The 21,581-nt window shown below is 34.1% G+C and overlaps 1 protein-coding gene across 1 annotated transcript in view; it reads right to left on the reverse strand.

The window, feature by feature from the left end:
* Positions 1–12,265, reverse strand: part of LOC108749111 (serine/threonine-protein kinase/endoribonuclease IRE1) — a 27,126-nt gene extending 14,861 nt beyond the window's left edge. Inside the window, exons 1-12 of the mRNA XM_018487638.1 lie at positions 11,635–12,265; positions 11,156–11,276; positions 11,037–11,079; positions 10,489–10,868; positions 9,991–10,195; positions 9,618–9,862; positions 9,177–9,529; positions 8,924–9,078; positions 8,489–8,775; positions 7,595–7,891; positions 7,121–7,293; positions 6,465–6,656 (exon numbers count right to left, since the gene is read on the reverse strand). Coding sequence (XP_018343140.1) covers positions 6,465–6,656; positions 7,121–7,293; positions 7,595–7,891; positions 8,489–8,775; positions 8,924–9,078; positions 9,177–9,529; positions 9,618–9,862; positions 9,991–10,195; positions 10,489–10,868; positions 11,037–11,079; positions 11,156–11,276; positions 11,635–11,706 — 2,523 coding nt within the window. The 5' untranslated portion in view covers positions 11,707–12,265. The remainder of the gene's footprint in view (positions 1–6,464; positions 6,657–7,120; positions 7,294–7,594; positions 7,892–8,488; positions 8,776–8,923; positions 9,079–9,176; positions 9,530–9,617; positions 9,863–9,990; positions 10,196–10,488; positions 10,869–11,036; positions 11,080–11,155; positions 11,277–11,634) is intronic.
* Positions 12,266–21,581: the final 9,316 nt, after the last annotated feature.

Here is a 21,581-nt window from a genome sequence, read left to right on the forward strand (position 1 = left end):
AATACGATTTAGACTTGTCAATTTCGTCTATTTCTCACTCTTAATCTCACCCTCATTTACAATAAATATTTTTCTCGTATTTCAGGTTTAGATAATGTATATTAAATACTTAAAATTTAAAAAGAATTAGAAAATATATAACGCTCAAATCAGCACATAGAAGACGTCGCATCAGTTGAATATGTTCGTTCCTATTTTACCTCCCCTTTCTTTCAAGTAAAAATAAAAGTCACCTAGTCTCGAAAATTTTCGTAAAAGATCCATCATAAATACTAAAAAAACACTTTCACATTGGAGACATAAAGTCGTGCCAATAAAAAATTACCTTTATAAATATACGTGCTATTCATGTCCACAAACAGTGGACATTAGCAATAAATTGATGTAGAAATATGATTTCTTTTTAATCTGGAATAGCTCGACGAGATATAAACAAATAGCTTAATCAAATGTTTCGCAAAGTAATTGTAATTATGAAATTACTTTTTCGTTTTTTGAATATTTATTTTTTCGGTTTATTACTAAAAAAAATCATGTTTAAATATGGAGTGCATATCTGATTAACAAATTTAAGTTACACGAGTTATATTTCTTTATTTAATATGCTGTAAAAAGTGTTCAATTGGACAATTAAACGGAAAATTTTGTACGGAATTATCAGTACAAAATTGTTTTTGTGAATTTAATTTCAAATGCAAATATGACATATGTAAACAAATAATTAATAAGTAATTTGCCAAATGTTAATGTAACTGAAGAGATAGTTGCAAAATATATTTTTCGTATAACACTAACATTTAGCAAATTACTTATTCATTATTTATATATGTCATATTTGTTAATCAGACATGCACTCCATATTTAAACGTAATTTTTTAATAATAAATTTAAAAAATAAAAATTCAAGAAACAAAAACTAAAAATTTTATAATTACAATGCGAAACATTTGATTAAACTATTTGTTTATATCTCGTCGAGCTATCCCAGATTTAAAAAAAAATTATGTTTCTACGTCAATTTATTGCAGAGAAAATATAAATTTAACAAATTCTAACGCACAAAATCAGAGGGTTTACGTGAAGTAATCGAATCTCTAAATCGGATTAAACAGTGGTACTCAATTTGATGACTTTAAATATCTCTAAGACTAATCCGGATTACAATCCTTGTTGTCTATGAAACTCGGATTTCGAAATATCATCATACGCGTTTCTCTTCTGAAAGGTTAATTTTTATTTGAAAAATTTTAAAATATTTTTATTTTAAAATATTTGGTTGCGATTCTTTTCTACGTGCTGTTGGGGTTGATTTGATAAGTGTACCCAGAGAGGATACTGTATATTTCACTCTGCGTTTTTAATAATAATTTTTTTAAATAATAATTTCTATAATAATTTTATAATAATATTTATAAATATTATTGCAAAAATTATATAAACATAAATATACAAATTATTATTAAAATATACACATATACAGAGTGTTCTGAAAATTTTTGCCAATCGCTTTTATGTAAACAGAGCGGACTAAACTGAATTGAAAAGTCCTCTACTTTACAATTTAGTTAACAAGATATTAATTACTAAAAATTGCTAAATATTGATCTTGAATAATTTTTTATTCAAATACTATCAACTCTATAGAAAAGCTACAAAAGACATAAATAATTTTTTTTTCATAAAATTATTTTCTTTTCATAAATTCTGAGAATTTTTTCAGAGATTTTTCAGAATTTTTTAATACTATATTTTCTCATGTTGGTAAAAATAAAAAAATGTCATACTAAAAAATTGATAAAAAATTTCGAAAAAATTCATAGAATTCTATAAGAAAAAAATTAATGATTTTTGTCTCTTGCAGGTTTTTTGTAAAGTTGATAGTATTTGAATAAAAAATTATTCAAAACCAATATTTGATAATGTTTAGTAATTAATATCTTGCTAACTATTGCAAAAATTTTTAAATGATAGAGCACTTTTCGGCTCAGATTAATCCGCTCTATTTACACAAAAGCGATTGATAAAAACTTTCGGGACACCCTGTATATATACATATAAGACACCGCAAGATTTGCGGATTATCACCACGTTTTTTCATCTATTGCTAATGCAATCCATTGCTAAGCATTAACAATTGAAAACACGGCAATAACCTGCAAACTTTTTTTGGTATCTTTGAAGATTCAGTTTAAGAAAAGTTTAAAAAGCATTATATATATATATAATTAATATACAATACATATACAAAGTATACATACGTTTTTTTTATATAATACTTATATTTGTATTTTTTTTATTTTACTGTAATATTATAATTTATATTTTCTTTTAGTCCTATTGTAGATCCCGCATTATAATGACTCAGATATTCAGTTATATCAAAACCAAAGAATTTTAAGATGCTTGTGACAAAGTAAATAATAACTAAAATTATTATTGTATGTACATAACAAATATTAGTAATGATAATAATATTATAATTTACAATCTTATAAATCCCATTGATTTTGTCCAATTAAATCCATTCCATTCATTTATGGATTCTTTGTATTCTATTTAATCGAAAATTAGACAAATAATATTATCAAAAGTATATTATTTCGTAACTGAAATAACACAGAGTAAAATATAGTTTCGTGTTTTGGTAAATCGACTTTCTGCGAGTAGATTTATCAAAGTCACAGCAACAGTACGTAGAGAAGAGTACAAATGCTACAAAAATATTTTGAAATTTCTGAAATATAAACTTAACCTTACAGAAGAGAAACACGCATAATGATAGTCCGAAATCCGAATTTCATAGACAATACGGATTGTAATCCGGATTGGTCTAGGGACGTTTAGAGTCATCACAGATTGAGTACCGCTGTTCAATCCGATTTAGAAATCTGATTACTTCACATAAACACCTAGACTCAGATACACGCGAATTGTTGAGCGAACCGATCTTCCTCACTCGATCGCGCGCTGACTTTCCCCACTCCGCCCGGCGCGCTATCTCGCTCGTGTTTCTCAACTTTTCAATGGTTTTAACCAAACGTTTTTGATAGTATGAGAATTTTTTAGCAGCACATTCAATTTTTCCTTAATAAATTGATGTCAGACGGAACTCTAAATTTTAAAAATTAGAGCCATAGTAATTTTTTGAAAAAAAATTGTTATCTCGGCTCCTAATAATCAGAGATTAACCTTTTTTTTTAAATTCGTAGAAAAATGTCAGCTGTCGAATGTTTCACACGGCTTTTTAATGTGATGCATATTAATGGAAATATTCCATTTCTTTATACGAAAAAAAGATACTTTTCAAAGTTGTTTTATAATAGTTTAACTGCAAAAAATCATTACTAACAAAGAAAGTTTTACAACTATCCGATATGATTTTCCATAAAATATATTGTAAAATACGAAAATCTAAGAGACACGTACTTTTTTATAATTTATGTTTAAGGGATAAAACACTCCTTTGAAAAAAAAAATGGTATTTTTCTTTTGAGGCGAATATCGACGGAAGTATAAAAGATAGAAAAAAATGTTTTTAACAGAAGTTATACAGTTTCAAGAGTACTTTAAAGTTATAAAGAAAAAAAATTTTTTTTTCTTTAATAAAATACTCCCATCACCCATCATTTTCTTAAATTTTTAATTATTTTAAATCAAATTAAAGATTATTTTTTTACGAATTCAACTATGTGTAATACAGATATATTACGGTATATCATTTTTGAGAATTAATTATTAACGTTTCCGTATATACGCTATCCATGCTCATATGCATAAGTAATTGTTGTCAGAACAAGGCTATCAAGCTAGAATACCAACATGAGCATAATCACATGAGACACAGAGGAGATTTATTACTCTTTTTGTGCTAATTCCGATTTTGTTGTTCTAACCGTTGAGCAAGAAATGATTTTTCTGCTGGCTTTTAATAAAGTTGAAATGCACATTAAAAATATAATAAAAATAAAAAAATCACGCTATAATTTAGTGCTAATTATGTGCTTTTAACATATCCTAGTTTCAATTTCGCGCTACCCTTTACGCCTGAAACAACCCCAAAACGTGTATCACACAAGAGAAAAATACTAAAAATTATAAAAATAGAAGAAAAACACTCACGCTAAAATTTAGTGCTAATTATGTGCTATCGTAACATAAACTAGTTTAAATTTCGGAGCGCTATCATTTACGCAAAAAAATCACATTTGAAAAAAAATTACGATATTTCATTCACAGAGTTTCATGAAATTCTGCTGATTGGTTTTACAGCAAAAGAGACGTACATGGTATAGAGGTTGTTTTCCACAAATGTGATTTTTTTGCGTAAAGAATAGTACTCCGAAATTTAAACTAATTTATGTTACGAGCACCGAAATTAAAACTAAATTATGTTAAAAGTACATAATTAGCACTAAATTATAGCATGAATGTTTTTTTCTATGTATCTTTATTATTTTTAGTACGTTTCTCTTGTGCGATACACGTTTTGGGGTTGTTCAGGCGTGAAAGATAGCCCACCGAAATTAAAACTAGGATATGTTAAAAGCATATATTAACATAATTAGCGCTAAATTATAGCGATTTTTTTATCTTTTTATTATTTTTTTTAATGTGCATTCTAATATCTTATTAAAAGCCAGCAGAAAAATGATTTTTTGCTCAACGACTTAGAACAATAAAATCGGGATTAGAGCAACAAATTAGCACAAAAAGAGTACTGAATTCTCCATGTATCTCATGTGATTATGCTCATATTGGTGTTCTAGTTTGATAGACATGTTTCGACAAGAATTACTTACATATGAGCATGGATAGCGTATATACGGAAACATTAATAATTAATTCTCAAAAATGATATGCCGTAATGTAACTTTATTACACATGGTTGAATTCGTAAAAAAAATAATCTTTAATTTGGTAAAAAAAATTGAAAATTTAAGAAAATTATGAGTGGTGAGAGCATTTTGTTAAACAAAAAAATAAAAAATATTTTTTTTCTTTATAACTTTAAAGTACTCTTGAAACCGTACAATTTTTGTTTAAAAATTGTTTTTCTATCTTTTGTACTTCCGACGATATTCGAAAGAAAAATATCGTTTTTTTTTCAAAGGGATGTTTCACCCCTTAAACATGAGTTAGCGAATGTATAAAAAAATATGTGTTTCTCTGATATTTTCATGCTTTACAATATATTTCATGGAAAATCAAATCGGTTCTAGACAGTTATGAAACTTCCCTTGTAAGTGTACGTGATAGTGCAACTCTTGAAAAAGAAAAATCACCACTGTAAATTGCTGCTCAAAACTGAAGAAATTAAGTTTTTCGCAGACAGATTTTTAGTGAACAAATGGCTTTTTGCAAAAACTAATGAACAGTTCAGGGCTAGATTTGTTCATCATTACAGATCATTACAGAGAGCTATATTTTACGAAAATTTCAAAACTTTACATGCAATCAATATCTTTCGTTTTATAAGCGAAAAATGTGCTTTTTGCAACTATTAAATTTTTTTTCGTATATTTTCTTCACAAGTCTCGAGTCTCAAACGTAAAATATTTCTTTTCTGATGGCCTTTCGAAGATTTTCGTGAAAAGAAATGCTGTTTAAAATTTTTGTCCGGTAAAATTCTACTTTTACTGAACTATTCTTGCTACTCAAGTTTATGAAAAATACAACGCGCATGAAAAATCGTAAACAATTAAATATTTCGTAAACTGATGTGTTTTAATATGATTTATACTATTCTGGATTAATGGGAGGCGTAACACTATTACTACAATTTATTAAAACTTATATATTATTTAGAATGCTCCTCGCGCCTTATTGAAGCCGAGAGCCGCCTAAGATTGCCGAGAAAGCATTTTCGATTGCTTCCAATAAGCGACTAGTGTGAGAAAAGGTCGCTCGTTCTCTCTCGACGCACTGAAGACGAGCACACGGAGATGGACTCGTGCTTGAATGTGTGGCTACCAGTTTCGTCAGATCGCCTTCTGATTCTGTATCGCCATCGTCAACGCAGAGTTCTTGACTGAGTACTCAAGAGCTTTAAATATATCTTAATATCCTAATTGTAAATATTGTTATGAGATTCTTTTAAATTATTCATTCTTTGTTTTTCTTCTTATAAATAATCCCGTAAATCTCATAAATTTCTTCTCATAAATAAAAAAAAGTTAATAGTTTTAATAATATTCTGATTGTGTCATTCTGTGTATATGTAATATATCTGAATTTCAGCAAATTTAAACTAAAATATTGAAAAAAAAAGAAAGTGAAAAAGCAAAAGATAATTTAACGTTCTTCCCTTTAACATTAATATGACTGCACATGTGATAACATGTTTATGTTATAATCTTGTTATACCTATCGCATAAACGAGCACGACAGTGTCTCGCGCCATGACGCTGCACTTATCTTAGAGCTAAGACATTATCATGTTTCTAGATACTTGCGTTCTCACTAACCTTGTTCCGTAGAGCCCTAAGTAGGTCTCTTACGCTCTCACCTCGATAACTCCTATATTTGCGCAAATCTGATGCAACTTCAAAATCTATATGCAGTCTCCAATCGTCTCCTGTTACGCGCTCACCGTAAGTTTCCAACGCTATTAAAGCCGGGCTGTCAGACCGATCTTTTTCCACTCGGTCGCTAATATCCTATTGCATAAATTGCAATAATGACAAAACAAAGAAAAGATTCACACAATTTCTCACTTCTGTCATAAATATAATTATCTTTCATAAATCTAATCTAAAAATCCAATTTGAAATAACGAAGCGCCTTACCGGTCCGAGTGTTAAGATGTTGAACTACTATATAATATACATTCATTTAAATTGAATTAATTTTCAGAAATAATTAATTCAATTTAAATGAATGTATATTATATAGTAGTTCAACATCTTAACACTCGGACCGGTAAGGCGCTTCGTTATTTCAAGTTTTAATATAAACGGTCTCGTTTCCAATAATATTAAAAATCCAATCTAAAGTAGTTATCAAGAGAATCTTATATTTTTTATAAAATATAACTTGAAAATGAATTTTAATCTTCTTTCTTCTTTTTCTTGAAAACACAAATAAAGAACAGATTTTGAAAATACTAAATTGTATTTTATACCTGAAAGAAGCCCAGAATCTCTGCTAAGTTCCAGAAAATTGGATAATTACAAATTGCTGAAGCTGGCGGTCTACCGACAGGATTACTGCATAACATTGCCTTGATAAGCAACAAAGCTAATTCTCTATCACTTGAAGAAACTTCCTGGAGCGCTGTTAGATTGCTCTCACCACCTATAACAGAAATAGATAGAATAGACAATATACTTATAACAAACAATTATCATAATATAATTATATATTTCATGCAGTAGTTTCGCAACAATAATTAAATAAATGGCTAAAAAAATGTATATTCAATTATAATAATAATCTATAAAATTATTATCATCTCTGCATATTTATCATTACATTCTCTCGGCTTGATTTATAGAATATATCGAATGATTACTATGTAAGAAATAACAAAAGAAATGATATAAATGAGCCAAAAAAAGTACATACCATTGGAAATTTTACTTCAATTGTTACTTACTTAGGATATTAGCTTGTCTTCGTAATGGATCACCGAAAGGATGCTTGCCACCAGAGAGAACATAATAAAAAACGCAACCAAGCGAGAAAATATCGACCGCACATGTCGTCCTTTCTCCATTTAGCATCTCTGGCGCAATCCAGCCATCAGTTCCAGTGATACCAGATCTCCGTGAAAATGATACACGACCGAGCTGGAGTTTTTTACACAATCCAAAATCTGATATCATAGCGCGTACTTCTCCACGAGGTCCAGGGACAGAGAGCAAGACATTGTGAGGTTTAATGTCTCTATGAACTACATATGCAAAAATTTCAAAAACAAATTCATTCTTTCCAATAAAAAAAAATAAAACAAAATTAAAAACAAATTTATTATGCAAGATATTTTAAAGTTATCAACCGGTATTCATAGTTCTTATTTTAAGACTGTTTTAAGTAATGTCTCAAGACTACTAATATGGCTCTATGGCTGATATTCATAGTCGATCTTATATTTAAGACCATCTTGAGTACAGTCTTAGGATATCACAAGTCAATCCCAAGCCGACATATGGCCTGCAGGAACGAACATAATCCGTTTTTATTCAAGACCGTTTTAAGTAATGATAATAAGACACTAATACGCATGCGATCTTCTGATTTGTGACATCTTAAGTCAATCTTAAATATAAGAATCACGAGACTATAAATACTGACTCCAGAGCAATGTTAGCACCTTAAGACATTATGACCTTGAAATAAGAACCGACATAAATATCAACCTTTGTATTATTTTTTGTAAATAAATTCGTCAATTTGGAATCAGTTAAAAAAAACGCATTCAGAAATCCATCGTTTTTAAACCATAAATAATTGAAAATAAAGTTTATATGATAAAATTAGTTACACTTACCAATATCCAAGAAATGAAGATGTGCTAACCCAGATGTAGCTTGATGCAAAATATTTTTCACAGATATCTTTTGTCTGTCATATTTGCCCGCCACGTAATCTTGTAAAGTTGCTTCTGCTAGCTCCAAAGCGATGTATCTGAACATACGATCTTGTTCAGTACAAAAGTATCTAACTACATTTACGTGAGCGTCTGATTCTCTTAAGAGCGCTACTTCTCGATCCGCAAACGTAAAACAATCTGGTAACAAGCGCTTCACAGCTACAGCACGGCCATCAAATTGACCTCTAAACAAAGAAATAAGAATATATAAAAATATTTTTTTGATAGACGAAACTAAAATTTAAGATTAATATTTATAAATAAATATATCTATCAATATATAAATATACAGCAATTTCTTCATAAACACTATGCATTAGAAATATTATATACTTGTACACAAATGTTCCTTCGCATCCTTTGCCAAGGACTTGTTCCGTGTTGAATGTAATTTTTCCCACTTTAACTAAACCATCGCCAATCTCTTCGGGCATAGCAACCAAATTGCTTTGTTTACCAGAATACGTACGACTGCTTTCGCGTGAACACTTGACAATTAATTCAATTTCATCAATTTAATTCAAATTTAATAATACGGATATACTGCATTTCATTGTTATTTTCCAATCTTATAATACAGTCTTACCTGCGACAATTGCTGAAACTGCTCTTTACATTGTTTATATATAAACCAAGCTACAATACAAGCTATTGTGCTAATTGTCAACATAATTACACTTATGATAAATTTAATTTCTATGTTTTCCTGTTGATTGAGCCAAAATTTAATCGCGCTGTACATTTTTGATACAATTCTCTGCCAATTCTGACTATTTTCCGACTGTACAGTATCGTTGGATGTATCCGATTGCACGGCGACAGATAACTTAGTCCCAGTGACATTCAACGTAGAAGTCTCCAAGATTATTGGATCAGATCGCCCAGTTATTTGGAGGAGCTGATTTTGTGGTTTGTATTCCGCGGGTATTTTGTAATGACCTAAGTAAATCACAAACATTATAAAAGATATAAAATATGCAACATTATGTATGCTACATATCCAATAAATTGTATTTGTGCATATTACCTAATGTAATGACATTTTCAGTATGTTTAACACTTTGATAACCATCATCAGCTATGTCAATATTAGAAATTAAAACATGATCCCCTGGCAATGATACTTTTTTATCCGCATGAAAATGCGATGTCACCAATGGTCCCTCCAACAATAAGTGTCCTACATTATTCGATATAGTTGTTGTGTCCAAATCAACAAGCGATGGTAACGCATAGAGACCATATCGATGCTGTCCAACATACAAAGTTGGGCTAAAGGAAAAAAAGATACTTTAATTGTTAACTATTATACATATTATATATAAAATTTGTAAACATATCTTCTATGCCAAACTATCTCTCGTGAAATCATTTTCTTTTTAAACGTTGATCTAACTTACAACAATTGAACGTCAGTTGGTTTCGTTGCGAATTTTTCCAACAACGAATCAGCAATACTTGTGAAAGGAATTGTCAACAATCCATCTTTGGTTACAGTATACATGGCTATCACCGGACTTTTCAAGTCCAATTTCCAAATAATCTTACCTAAACCGTCCAAGGTCACTACACGACCTGTAGAACTAGTGGTAAAATGCGCTAAATCTGAAATTAAATCAAATTTTCTTAGTACACTTTCGCGCACGAGACACACACACACACACACACACACACACACACACACACACACACACACAAAATGTACAATACCATAAACATGTATGATACACTTACATTATATACAATATAATATACATATAACAGTACGATATACATATAATACATACACATACATATATATATATATAAAATATTTAATATATATATTAAATATTTTATAGCTAACAATCTAGCAGTCTCCAAAATATATTGTCGCGTTTTATACAAAAATAGCTTACCGTAATTCTCTATCACATCAGGTTCCATTTGCATAGCGGAATAATCGTAGAATGTTACATTCCATTTTCTGTCTTTATGCTTGCTATCAACCATGATAATATTATATTCTGTGCGACCGACAAAAATAGTATTTTGCATTTCCAAAGGACATGTATCTTTCACTTTATGAAAACTTAAAAGCTGCTCTTTTTCACCAGTCAATGGATCAATACTAAACCATGTGTCAATTTTTCTACCAGTATATAATATACCATCGCTGCTTCTGCATGGACTACTGGCGACTAGTTGAGGAATAGTAAATGGCAGCTTTTTCAATGCTTCTGATTCTCTGCCAAAGAGATAAAGTGAACCATCTCTGGGATCTGGTAAAAATATAGGCCTGGAAATCACAAATATTTTAATAAAAATACAAAATGATTCACTTTATTATTTAACAAATGCTAACATTTGACAAATAAAACATTACTAATAATCAAAATTTTATATATTTCTTATCGATCATTTATTACAAATACATTGTTATGCAATGAAATAACTTAATGCATACATTTTACTTGCCGATAAATTGATAGGCACTTTGACCACAGGTTCTAAAACCAATACATATGATAAAATGAAACAATAAAGTGATTTCCTAATGTAATCTAGCATGTAAATAATTGTTACCATCATCTTGTTGCCATCGTATTTTTCCAGACCTTTGATCAACACCCACGAGCAATCCACCAAGTGTAGAAAATAAAAGGAGAACATCATCTTGTTCTGCTACCAATTCGGTATTAAAATTCTAATAATATAAAAGAAATTAAAAGAAATATGTTAAAAAGAGCTATAAGCCAAAAAAAAATAGATTGAATATATTTAATATATACTAACAAAAGGTAACAAATATAATAGTAAAAGTCTAATAATATAAATATTATTTAAGTCAGTTCAATATTAATTGTAAGAACAACTGTGTGACAGCTCTTATAATTTAGAAAGTACAATAAAATATATGTACCATGTTTTTGAATTTAAAATAAAAGTTTAACTCTAAAGAGAATATTATATTTGTTTTTCCTTTTTTGTTTTTCTTATTTGTTTACCACAAAGAAATCCATCTCAGAAGAAACTCTTTTAACAAAAGAAATTATATTACGTACATCTACCACTTGCTGTCCTGTGACGAATGCAAGCGTCGTCAAAATAACAAGCCATAACATCCACTTTTGCATCGTAAAGAATCTTCATGTAGCATTCACCATATGATATACAAACACAGATGAATTCCTCCCGGCATAAGTTTTGCTCCATACAACAATACATGCAGTTACATTACAACGCATTAGCTTATATAGCTTTGCAGCAAGATGTAATTACTACAAATTGTTATCGTTAACATGATTGACACAAATCTCTCCCAAAACACAACAAAGATCACATTCTTAAATCCGCTAATCTGTACATTTGCATCCTCTCTATTCTTTGTGCAAAACTGTGCAAAACAGTAGAGTACAATGTTTCGCTCCGCGGACAAGATCGTCTTGTAAAAATACTACGTGATTATTAAGACCGTTTGCTTGCGTTGTTGTATCGCGATAACACGTATGCGGTCGAAACAATATAATCATTGTAACAAATATATTTTATTCATTGCATCACGAGTCTCTTCTGCAGTCTCCAAGAGATTCAATTAACAAACTCAATTTTGGCGTATGTGTAATGACACGCACATTTCATAAAATAAATCATATGGACACGTGTCTCATATTTTGTGTAGCAGTTATAATTTGTATAGACTACATATGCATTGACAGGTATGCATAAGCTTATGGCTTCGGCACACCAGCGCGATGTTCGTCACGTGCGATATCCAATGAGAGTATACCTTTAAGAATAAAAAAAACATCAATAAGGCTGTACACTCATTGGATATCATGCGCGACAAACGTGGCGCTGGTGTGCCAGAGGCATAAGATCAGTTCTACAATAGAGTCGTAAGCAGTAAGCCGTAAGAAATTAATCAATCATAGTCGATTATTTTTCTCACATGCATTCTACAATAAGAACAATCAGAAGTTAGAAGCTGGAAATTGACGACTGTGATTTGTCCAATTTCCAGCTTCTAACTTCTGATTTATGACTAATGGCTTTGGTAAAACCTTTGATTTTCTTTTTCCACAAGTTTTATTCGTCTATGCAATAGTATTATGCCAAAAATTGTCATTCACAAATGTTGTTAATAGGCCTCCATTCTAGTTTACGTGCTTGCTCATGCATTGCGATAATTTGTGTGTTCAGTGTGAATTAGTATGACGCTATTTTTGAACTTCTTTCGCGTTGCATCGTGATGGACAATGCAATGCGTGACGCGCTCAGTGGAAACGTACCCTAACATAAATCGCAATACGCAATTTGTCGAGGTAGTCAATCAGAAACGTCAATGGTACTATCGACTGTTTCTGATTGGTTGTCGCGACTAACGTCACGTATGCGTTTTACATGAGCGCGACTTAATATGTCGATTTTTCTGGTTTAAGTAAAACATAACCAAATTCGCAGCAAAATAAACTATATTTATTTCTTTAGGGGCTCTATACAATTAAAGGAACGGGGAACAGAGAATAAGAATTTCAACCTAAGAAAAATCATGTATTGTGGAATACATAGTTTCTGATAGATTGAAATTCTTATTCTCTGTTTTCTGTTCCTTGTTCCTTTTATTGTACGGAGTTCTTTACGTTATGTTAACCCATGAGAACAGGTGAAAAGCGAATTGATAGTAGCAACTTGATAAGTTGCATACACTTAAAATTAAATGAGGAAATTATTATATAATTGTTAAGAAAATTGTTAACAATTAAATAAATTGTTCATTTAAGCAACAGAACATTATTAATAACAATTGTAATAATTTATGTCGAAGTTACGGCTAACCGTGCATCGAGGGAGAGAGATTTCCCTGATTGCTACATTTTATTAACTATGAAATTACTAATTCCAGTAGCATTTTATATTATTCAGGCCAGAGCCGAGTGTAAGCAAAAATTTCTTCATGATTAGTTAATCTAATTTTGCGAAACAGGTTAAATAGGAAACCCTGTTGTCATCTTCTTTTATTGATTGGCTTCCAACGTCTAACGTTGCAATTTATGTTATGATCTTACGTTACGGTCAGTTGTAAGAATTGACTAATCACTGTTAATTATTCTTCTTTCATTCAACTTAATTGATCAATTCTTACAATTACAACCACTTACAACTACACGTACGATTATTGTAGAATAGGTTTAAGGCTGGAGTCCAAACTTTAAGCTTATTCTACATGAGGTATATTTAACGCTTATCGTGTAACCACGTCCACCAATCAGAAGCGATCCTCTGTTATGGTTTCGCGTTTTACTGATTATGGATTGGTTACGCGGTTACGCAAAACGCGGTAAATACATCTCATGAGATTCCAGCCTAAGGACTGCTGCACACAAAATTCCGCAACAATGACCGTAAGACGAAAGCTTAAGCAGACAAGCCAAGGATATTGCTTTAGGTCTACATAATCTAATAGATGGAAATAACAATAAACTTATCCATAACCTCATAAAATAAACTTCAATCGATTGAAACGCCTTAATAGATAAGTTTATTGCTATTTCTATTTTTGTAGAATACATAAATATAAAACAGTATCCTAATTGGCTCATCAGCTTAAGTTCAGTCTTATCCCGGATTTACAATACAGTAAATTCTAAGCCTTAAGCTATAAGAAATGGACGAATCGCAATCAATTCTCGCATTTGTTGATTGTAATTGGGCAATTTCTTACGGCTTAAGCTTAAACCATTTATTGTAAATTCAGACTTACAAATAATCCGACCGGTTTGCATCAACTTGGGTTAGAAAATACTTCGCTATTGGTTGACGTTACACGCTCTACCAATAGGAAAGCACGAAACATTATTACTTCAACCCAGGTTGATGCACTCTTGGTCGGGCCGAAAACGCCAAGAAATTGATAATTGTCTAGAATTGTGTCCTGCTCACCGATTTTGACATTAAAAGTTATCCATGCGTTTTACGATTTTTTTAAACGCGACGTGGCGCCTGTTTTCCTAAGATGAAATTATCATTCTGACGATAAGGCTTGGATTTTATTATCGCGTGACTTCGATACATTTATGCAATCTTGTGTTTATGCAATCACTTTTTCGGATCCGCATTAAAGTTGTTATTCCTTCCTAGTTGATTGGCGTTTCCGTTCGATCGCTCTTTTTAGATCCGTCAGACCGTTATCAGCGGGCTCCACTCGAATCTCATAGGTGCTGCCCGTAGTCGCGACGTGGAGCCAACTCTTTCGAAAGAAAAGAATCGTAATGTCTGTAGGACGTAACATTACACTACTGATATTATGTATGTAATATTTTTATACTTATACTATTATCTTAATTAAAATGTATTAAACATTGTTTATTATTGTACATAAATGCTGCTTTAAACATTAATATTTATACATAGTATACAAGGTGTAACTGAAATAACACCTACTAATTACATACAGTATTATTCTTAATAAAATCTAAGTCGAAAAGTCTTCTACCATTTTACAATTTTCGCAATAATTAATGAGATATTAATTTTTAAATACTGCTGAATAAACGGATAAAATAGATGTATAAGACAATTTTGAAATACCTTTTCGTGTTCTTTGAGAAATATTTTGAAGATTTTTCTTGAAGACTCTTAACGATATTTTAAAGCTGTTTTATACGTCTATTTTAGACATTTTGCTCATTGGATAACTAAAATATTGCAAAAATTGCAAAATGGTAAAGGACTTTTTGTCTCAGTTTTTTATTAGAAATAGTACAATATGATTAATGGGGCGTTATTTTAGTTACACCCTGTATATTTTTTATACATATACACATATATAGGGTGTTCCGAAATTCATGAATCAAAATATATACTAGCCAGAAAGATCTTGAAAAATTAAGTTAGAATGTTATTTATAAATTTTTATTTTAAGCAGAAGTTTTTGAAATATGAGAGTTTAAATATGGCAAATTACAACCTGTATTTAGTCACTTGTATGGTCATTTGAATTAGTGAGCGTGCTGAAGTATATGCTTACTAGTTCTATAATACATATTACCGCATACATGACTCATCGACAGGTGGCCCCCTAAGCATAGTCTGTAATTAACCATATTTAAACCTTTATTATTTCAAAAACTACTGTTAAAAATAAATATTTACAAATAACTTTTTAAATTAATCTTTCGAGAAGTTTCTTGCTATAATATTCTGATTCGCGACACCCTGTCTAACTGTATACATATTAAATTAATTTTTATTAGTTACACGCGCATACAATATTATTTATCTATTATAATCGCCCGACCGTCTTCTCCCTTCCCTCCCCTCTTCAAAATTCTTAAGAGGGAAATGGCACCGCTGAGTCGTGACCAAACAAACGAAACTGAGTCTGGCGTCAAACACCTCGCCAACAGCCATGTCGTATTCCTTACTAAAGAAAAGGGAAATGAGAAACGGTAGCACAACAAAAGAGAATAAAAAACAAGAACGGAAACAAGCTCCATTCTCGAGAAAACGCGAAGCCTCATGCATTGCGAAAACATCAAATAAGCGGTAGTTCCGGGATCACAGGGCGAAGAAGGAACGGGGTTATAAGTTACGGCTTATAAATAATTACGAGTTTTTACGGTAAGGATTTATTCTCTAATTTGTTGATACGTGCAATAAATGCGATAGGCGTGACGGCAGGCAAGCGATAGGTCCCCCTTTTTGATGGTACTTTGGACAAGTCTTCCAGATGATCCCCGCTCGCCCGCAGCCGTAGCAAAATGGGTGATCGCTAGCATAGGGGCAGTCCGAGTATCGGAGGGTTTCTCGGCAGCAATTCCAGCACTCTCCCGGGTGCGTCGGTCCCTCCACCGTACATTTTCTCTGTCCCGATCTCCTTTGCCTCCCTGGGCTTACGCCCCGGGGCTGGGGCGATCGTGTGCCCTCGTCACAAACTGTTGCGTCTCGTCCTTCCTCCGTTCAGCTACGAGGTGTGAGTCCGACGAATGGCACGGGGTCCGTTTGTTGGGCCGCATCCTTTGTCCGGGATAGGTCGCCTCCCCCAATCTGCACGGCGAAGTTCCGGCTGCTAGGCCAGTCCCTTACGACGGCGCCGCTGCACCGATATTCCTCGGCTACCTCCTGTGCCAGAAGGTCGGGTACTCCCGTCGAATCCCTCCGTCCGCATACTTCCTCCAAAAAGTTTCTCCTCTCTGTCCCATCCTCTCCCGATAATAATGTATAATAAGCGCCAAAGCACGATAGTATCGATAACTGTGAATATGAAGCTGGGGCAAGGTCAAGGGGAGAAGTATAGTTTGAAAGATCCTTCACATGCAGCTTTCCTACTCGAGGCTTGCCAACTCGTATATTACTGGGGAAAGAATCTCACTAACCTTGAACGGTTTCTGGAATTTCGATAACTTGGAGGCGACATTGTCAACCGCCGACGATAGGATGTGTTGTCATCTCAGAACCAGATCTCCGACCCTAGATGCGATCGCGTCTACGTAAATGATAGTATCGGGCCTGCTGTTGATGAGCCTGATCTAGGTTATCGCTAACCTACCGATATAACTATTGCAACCTCAACATGCGCTCCTCCCAATTCGCAGGGTCGCTCCTTGACACCTCCGTCATAGCGAATGTGCCGGCTCCAATTCGTGACCTAAATTTAAAAAAGTAGTGCCGAACGAATGATGGGCGGTATTGTAAGCGAAACAAAAATCCTTTAAATAAGTGTCCCATCCGCGGTGATCACGGCTGAGAAAGGCTACAATCATTGTTTTGAGTATCCTATTCACCCTTTCGACGATTAGTCTGCGGGTGATACGGCGAGACGGTAGTGAGAATAATGCCGCGTTTGTCGGCGAATGATTGTAGTGTTTTATTAACAAACTCTGTTATTCATGAGCAAGAATCTCGGCGTACCCCAACGTGAGACAACGAGATCTTCTAGAACTTCGCATATCAATTTTCCATTCGCGGCTCTCAAAGCACGACACTTTACTTGGTGAACAAGTCCTGGATCACGAGAATGTACGCGAAACCTGAACGATTTACTACGCGGAAAAAGTTCCATAATATCGGTGGCAACGACGGTCCATGGAGTCTCTGTGATCTGACGACCCATGAGTCCCACGGGACTAGCCTTTCCATCTTCGTACGCTGATAAGTGTCACATACGCAGATATATAGTACTTTACCACAGTCCTGAACATATTCGGCCAATAATACGCGATAGCCAAACGTTGATACGTCTTATCAATACCCAGATGACCCACTTGAGGATCATCGTAAGATTCACTCAAAGCCTCCAACCTCCTCTCACACGGCAACACTAGTTTCCAACAATCGAGATCCTCTATCACGTTGTGGTCCGCGGCCTTAAATAGTAAAGTTGGCCATCTACCACCTTCCAATCGGCAAACAACTTAGATCTCTCCGAAATCTCGCGAAAGCGTTTACGGTACTAAAGGTCTCCTGAGGTATCATCTGGAATTTCAGTATCCGCGGCAGTCACTGACGCTAATATTCTCGTCATCTCTGATGTCACTCTCAAAGGTACGCGATAATGCATCCGACATGTGGTGCAAAATACCCTTGGGATACACGATCTCGTAATCGTATTCTAATAATTTTAACGCTTAACGCGCCAATCGGCCAGTTGGATTTTTTAAATAATGAAGCCAACGTAGACTACTGTGGTCGATTATTACCGTGAATCTATAACCCTCTAAATACGGTCGAAACTTTTATATCGCCCACACAACCGCCAAACTCCTTCGATAACAAAGTACTTCTTTTCTAGGTCCGATAGCGTCGATACCAACGGAAGATTCGTAAAATCGACTAGCGTCAGTTTGTAAAATAAATGGAACATTAAAATCGGGACACAATAATGTCGGAGCGGATACTAATTTCGCACGAATCTGTTCGAAAGCATGGTTGTTCACCTCCCCACTCCTAGTGCTTTTCCGTAACAAGCGCGTGAGCGGTTTGCTGACGGTAGCGAATTACAGTTTGAAGCGATATCAGGACGACATGCCCAAGAATCTACGTTTGAGATTAAAACTGTTTGAGATTACATAGAGCGGGATATTCTACAATTGGCCATGCTTTTTCTGGATCGACGGTTAAGCTGTCTCTCTGCACTAAATCCCAAATAACGAACTTGTGAACGACATTCACACTTCTCGGGATTTACAGTCAGATCAATGGCAACGATCTTATCTAAGACGCGTTCAAGCCATTCTAAATGCTCTTCAAAAGTAGGCGTTACGATAACAATGTCGTCCAAGTATGCGAACGCCTGTGATTCCATCTTCGGTCCGATTAATTTCTCTAGAAGGCGCTGAAAAGTCGCGGGCGCTCCCGTCAATCCGTACGGCATCCATGTAAAATGATAAAGTCCCTTACCCGGGACACTGAACGCAGTAATTTCGCGACTATCTTTCGCCAATGGTATTTGAAAGTACGCCTGGTTCAGATCTATCGTCGAAATCTATCGCGCAAACCGTAATTTAAGGTACCGTTCATATTAGGTAGCAGGTACGCATCCTTCTTCGATACACTATTTATTTTATGAAAATCTAAACAAAATCGATATTTTCTGTTAAGCTTCTTAACCATCACGATAGGGTTCGACCACTATTCGATTCACTAAACGACGGCTCTATTATTCTGGCCGTTAACATTTTGTCTACCTCTTCGCGGATGGCTTCCTGAACTTTCAGCGAGACCAAATAGCAACGTTGTTAGGCAACGTTTGATAGGCGCGTTCTGCCCTCTATTTTATGTTCCGTGAGAGAAGTGACACCAGGATTCTCGATAGCTTTCGGTATTTTATCTTCAAGAAATCTTGCCAAGCGTTGTTCTTGGTCGCGGCTCAATTCCGGAAGTCCACAACAAGCGCTTAGTCTTCCCCCCTAACATCCTCGAAAGTATATCGCTCTCGTGGGAGATCAACAAAATGCCATTCCGACGACGCGAAATCTAAACTGACATCAAAGGCGCACAAGAAATCTGTCTCTACGATAAAGGGAACAGCTAACTTCGGAAGCAAACAAACAGTAATTTTCGTGATTCGTTCTTCACTTGCAATGGTAGTTCAATTTCCTATGTAATTCTCACTTCCTGTCCGTTTACAATATGAATAGGAAATTCTCAGTGTTAGTCGGTAAGTCCAATTGTCGCACTATCTCAATCCCTTCGCCCCCAAAAAGAGTTCGGCTCGACCCGGAGTCCAGAGCCGGTAAGGAATGCTCTCCGATAAAAATGCGAAAGTACTATAATGGGGATAATTCGGATACGTGGAACGTCGTTGTGAGAAGGGTCTCCCGGCCTGCTTCCATGGGGTTGCGCTTTCCCACCCCGTGCGACCAATTTGCGTCGCGGTGCATGGCGCGACCCCCGCAAAGATCGGATAAATACGGAAGACCGATCAATCCATGAATCAATAATCTCTCGAGCATCGTAAAAGCGAAGAATCAAGAAATGGCAGCGTACAGTAACGATGAATATTATGATATGCTCATGGCACTCAGTGAGTGTCATGGACAACATTATGTTGCTGCAAAGAGATATATCGAGCTATATTCGAACAGAGCAAGACATTCACATGCCAGTAAGTTATACTCGATAACAGCGTTATACTCGAAGCAGCGGAAAGATTATACGAAACCGGAAGCGTCCTGTAAAAAAAAGACGCTGGTAGGCAGCAAGAAACGTTCGAAATACAGAAACAGTTCTTCGTACCGTTGAGCAAGAACCGGAAACCAGTATTCGAGATATTGCTAGACAGCAGGGATTATCATATTCGACCTTACAACGAATTTTAAAAGAAGAAAAATTGCACGCCTACCATTACAGTAGCGTGCAACATCTACGAGAAGAAGACTATCTTCGGAGGAAAATGTTTTGCGAGGATTTTCTCAGAAGAGCTGACAAAGATCCAGAATTTTCTTTGTATGTAATATTTAGTGATGAATCGCTATTTACACGAGAAGGAGTTTTGAACTCGCATAATATGCACGTATGGGATGACGAGAATCCGCAAGTTACGCGGCTCAGAAGTTTCCAAATTCGTTGGAAATTAAATGTCTGGGCTGGGATTATGGAAACAAAAATATTAGGGCTCAGTAATCCTCCTAGAAAAACTAAATGGCGTAATATGTGCAATTTTTGACAGAAAATCTACCAGATTTTCTGGAAGACGTGCCACTCTTGGATCGAAATAAAATAATATTTTAACAAGACGGAGCTGGTCTTCACAACGCCAGAATTGTTATGGATTTTTTAAACCAGTAATTTCCCGCACGTTGGATAGGTCGGTATGGTCCGATACGCTGGCCACCAAGATCTCCGGACCTCAACCCATTGGATTTCTTCTTGTGGAGATACTGCAAAGAAAAAATGTATAGACAGCTTCCCGAGGACGTGGAAGAATTAAATAACAAGCTACACGATGCTATTTGGTCCATCGACAACGACGTTATGAAAAGAATGCAGGCAAATTTATTGAGACGGATGAGAGCTTGCGTCACAATGAATGGTGGACACTTCGAACATTTACTATAAAAAAGAAAATTTCACAGCAATTAATAATTAATCTGCCCTTTTCAGGACAACTAAATATTTCATTTCGAGGAACATTCTTTTAGTTTGCAAATAATGAAATTTAAAAAAATAAAATTTTATTTTTGAATTAATATTAAATTTAATATTTCAAAGTTGAATAATTCTAGATTATTCAATATTAGTAACATTGCCAAAAGTAATTATAACACGATTGACAATCTGACATTGGCTACAAGTAGGCATTATTGGTTCCTTCGACATTACGAATGTGTGCTTCGAGATTATTCACGCACTGAATCATAAGGTTCGTTCGCGTCGCAGCATGTTCCAGCATGCTCCAACGTGCACCAGCATGCTTCTGCTATAACTGCTATTCACTTTAACGAGCCTGTTAGAACAAATCTTACGATTTAGCATGAGAATAATCTCGAAGCATACATTTGTAATGCCA

Source organism: Trachymyrmex septentrionalis, unplaced genomic scaffold, assembly GCF_001594115.1.
Source record: "Trachymyrmex septentrionalis isolate Tsep2-gDNA-1 unplaced genomic scaffold, Tsep1.0 scaffold267, whole genome shotgun sequence".
Taxonomy (NCBI): domain Eukaryota; kingdom Metazoa; phylum Arthropoda; class Insecta; order Hymenoptera; family Formicidae; genus Trachymyrmex; species Trachymyrmex septentrionalis.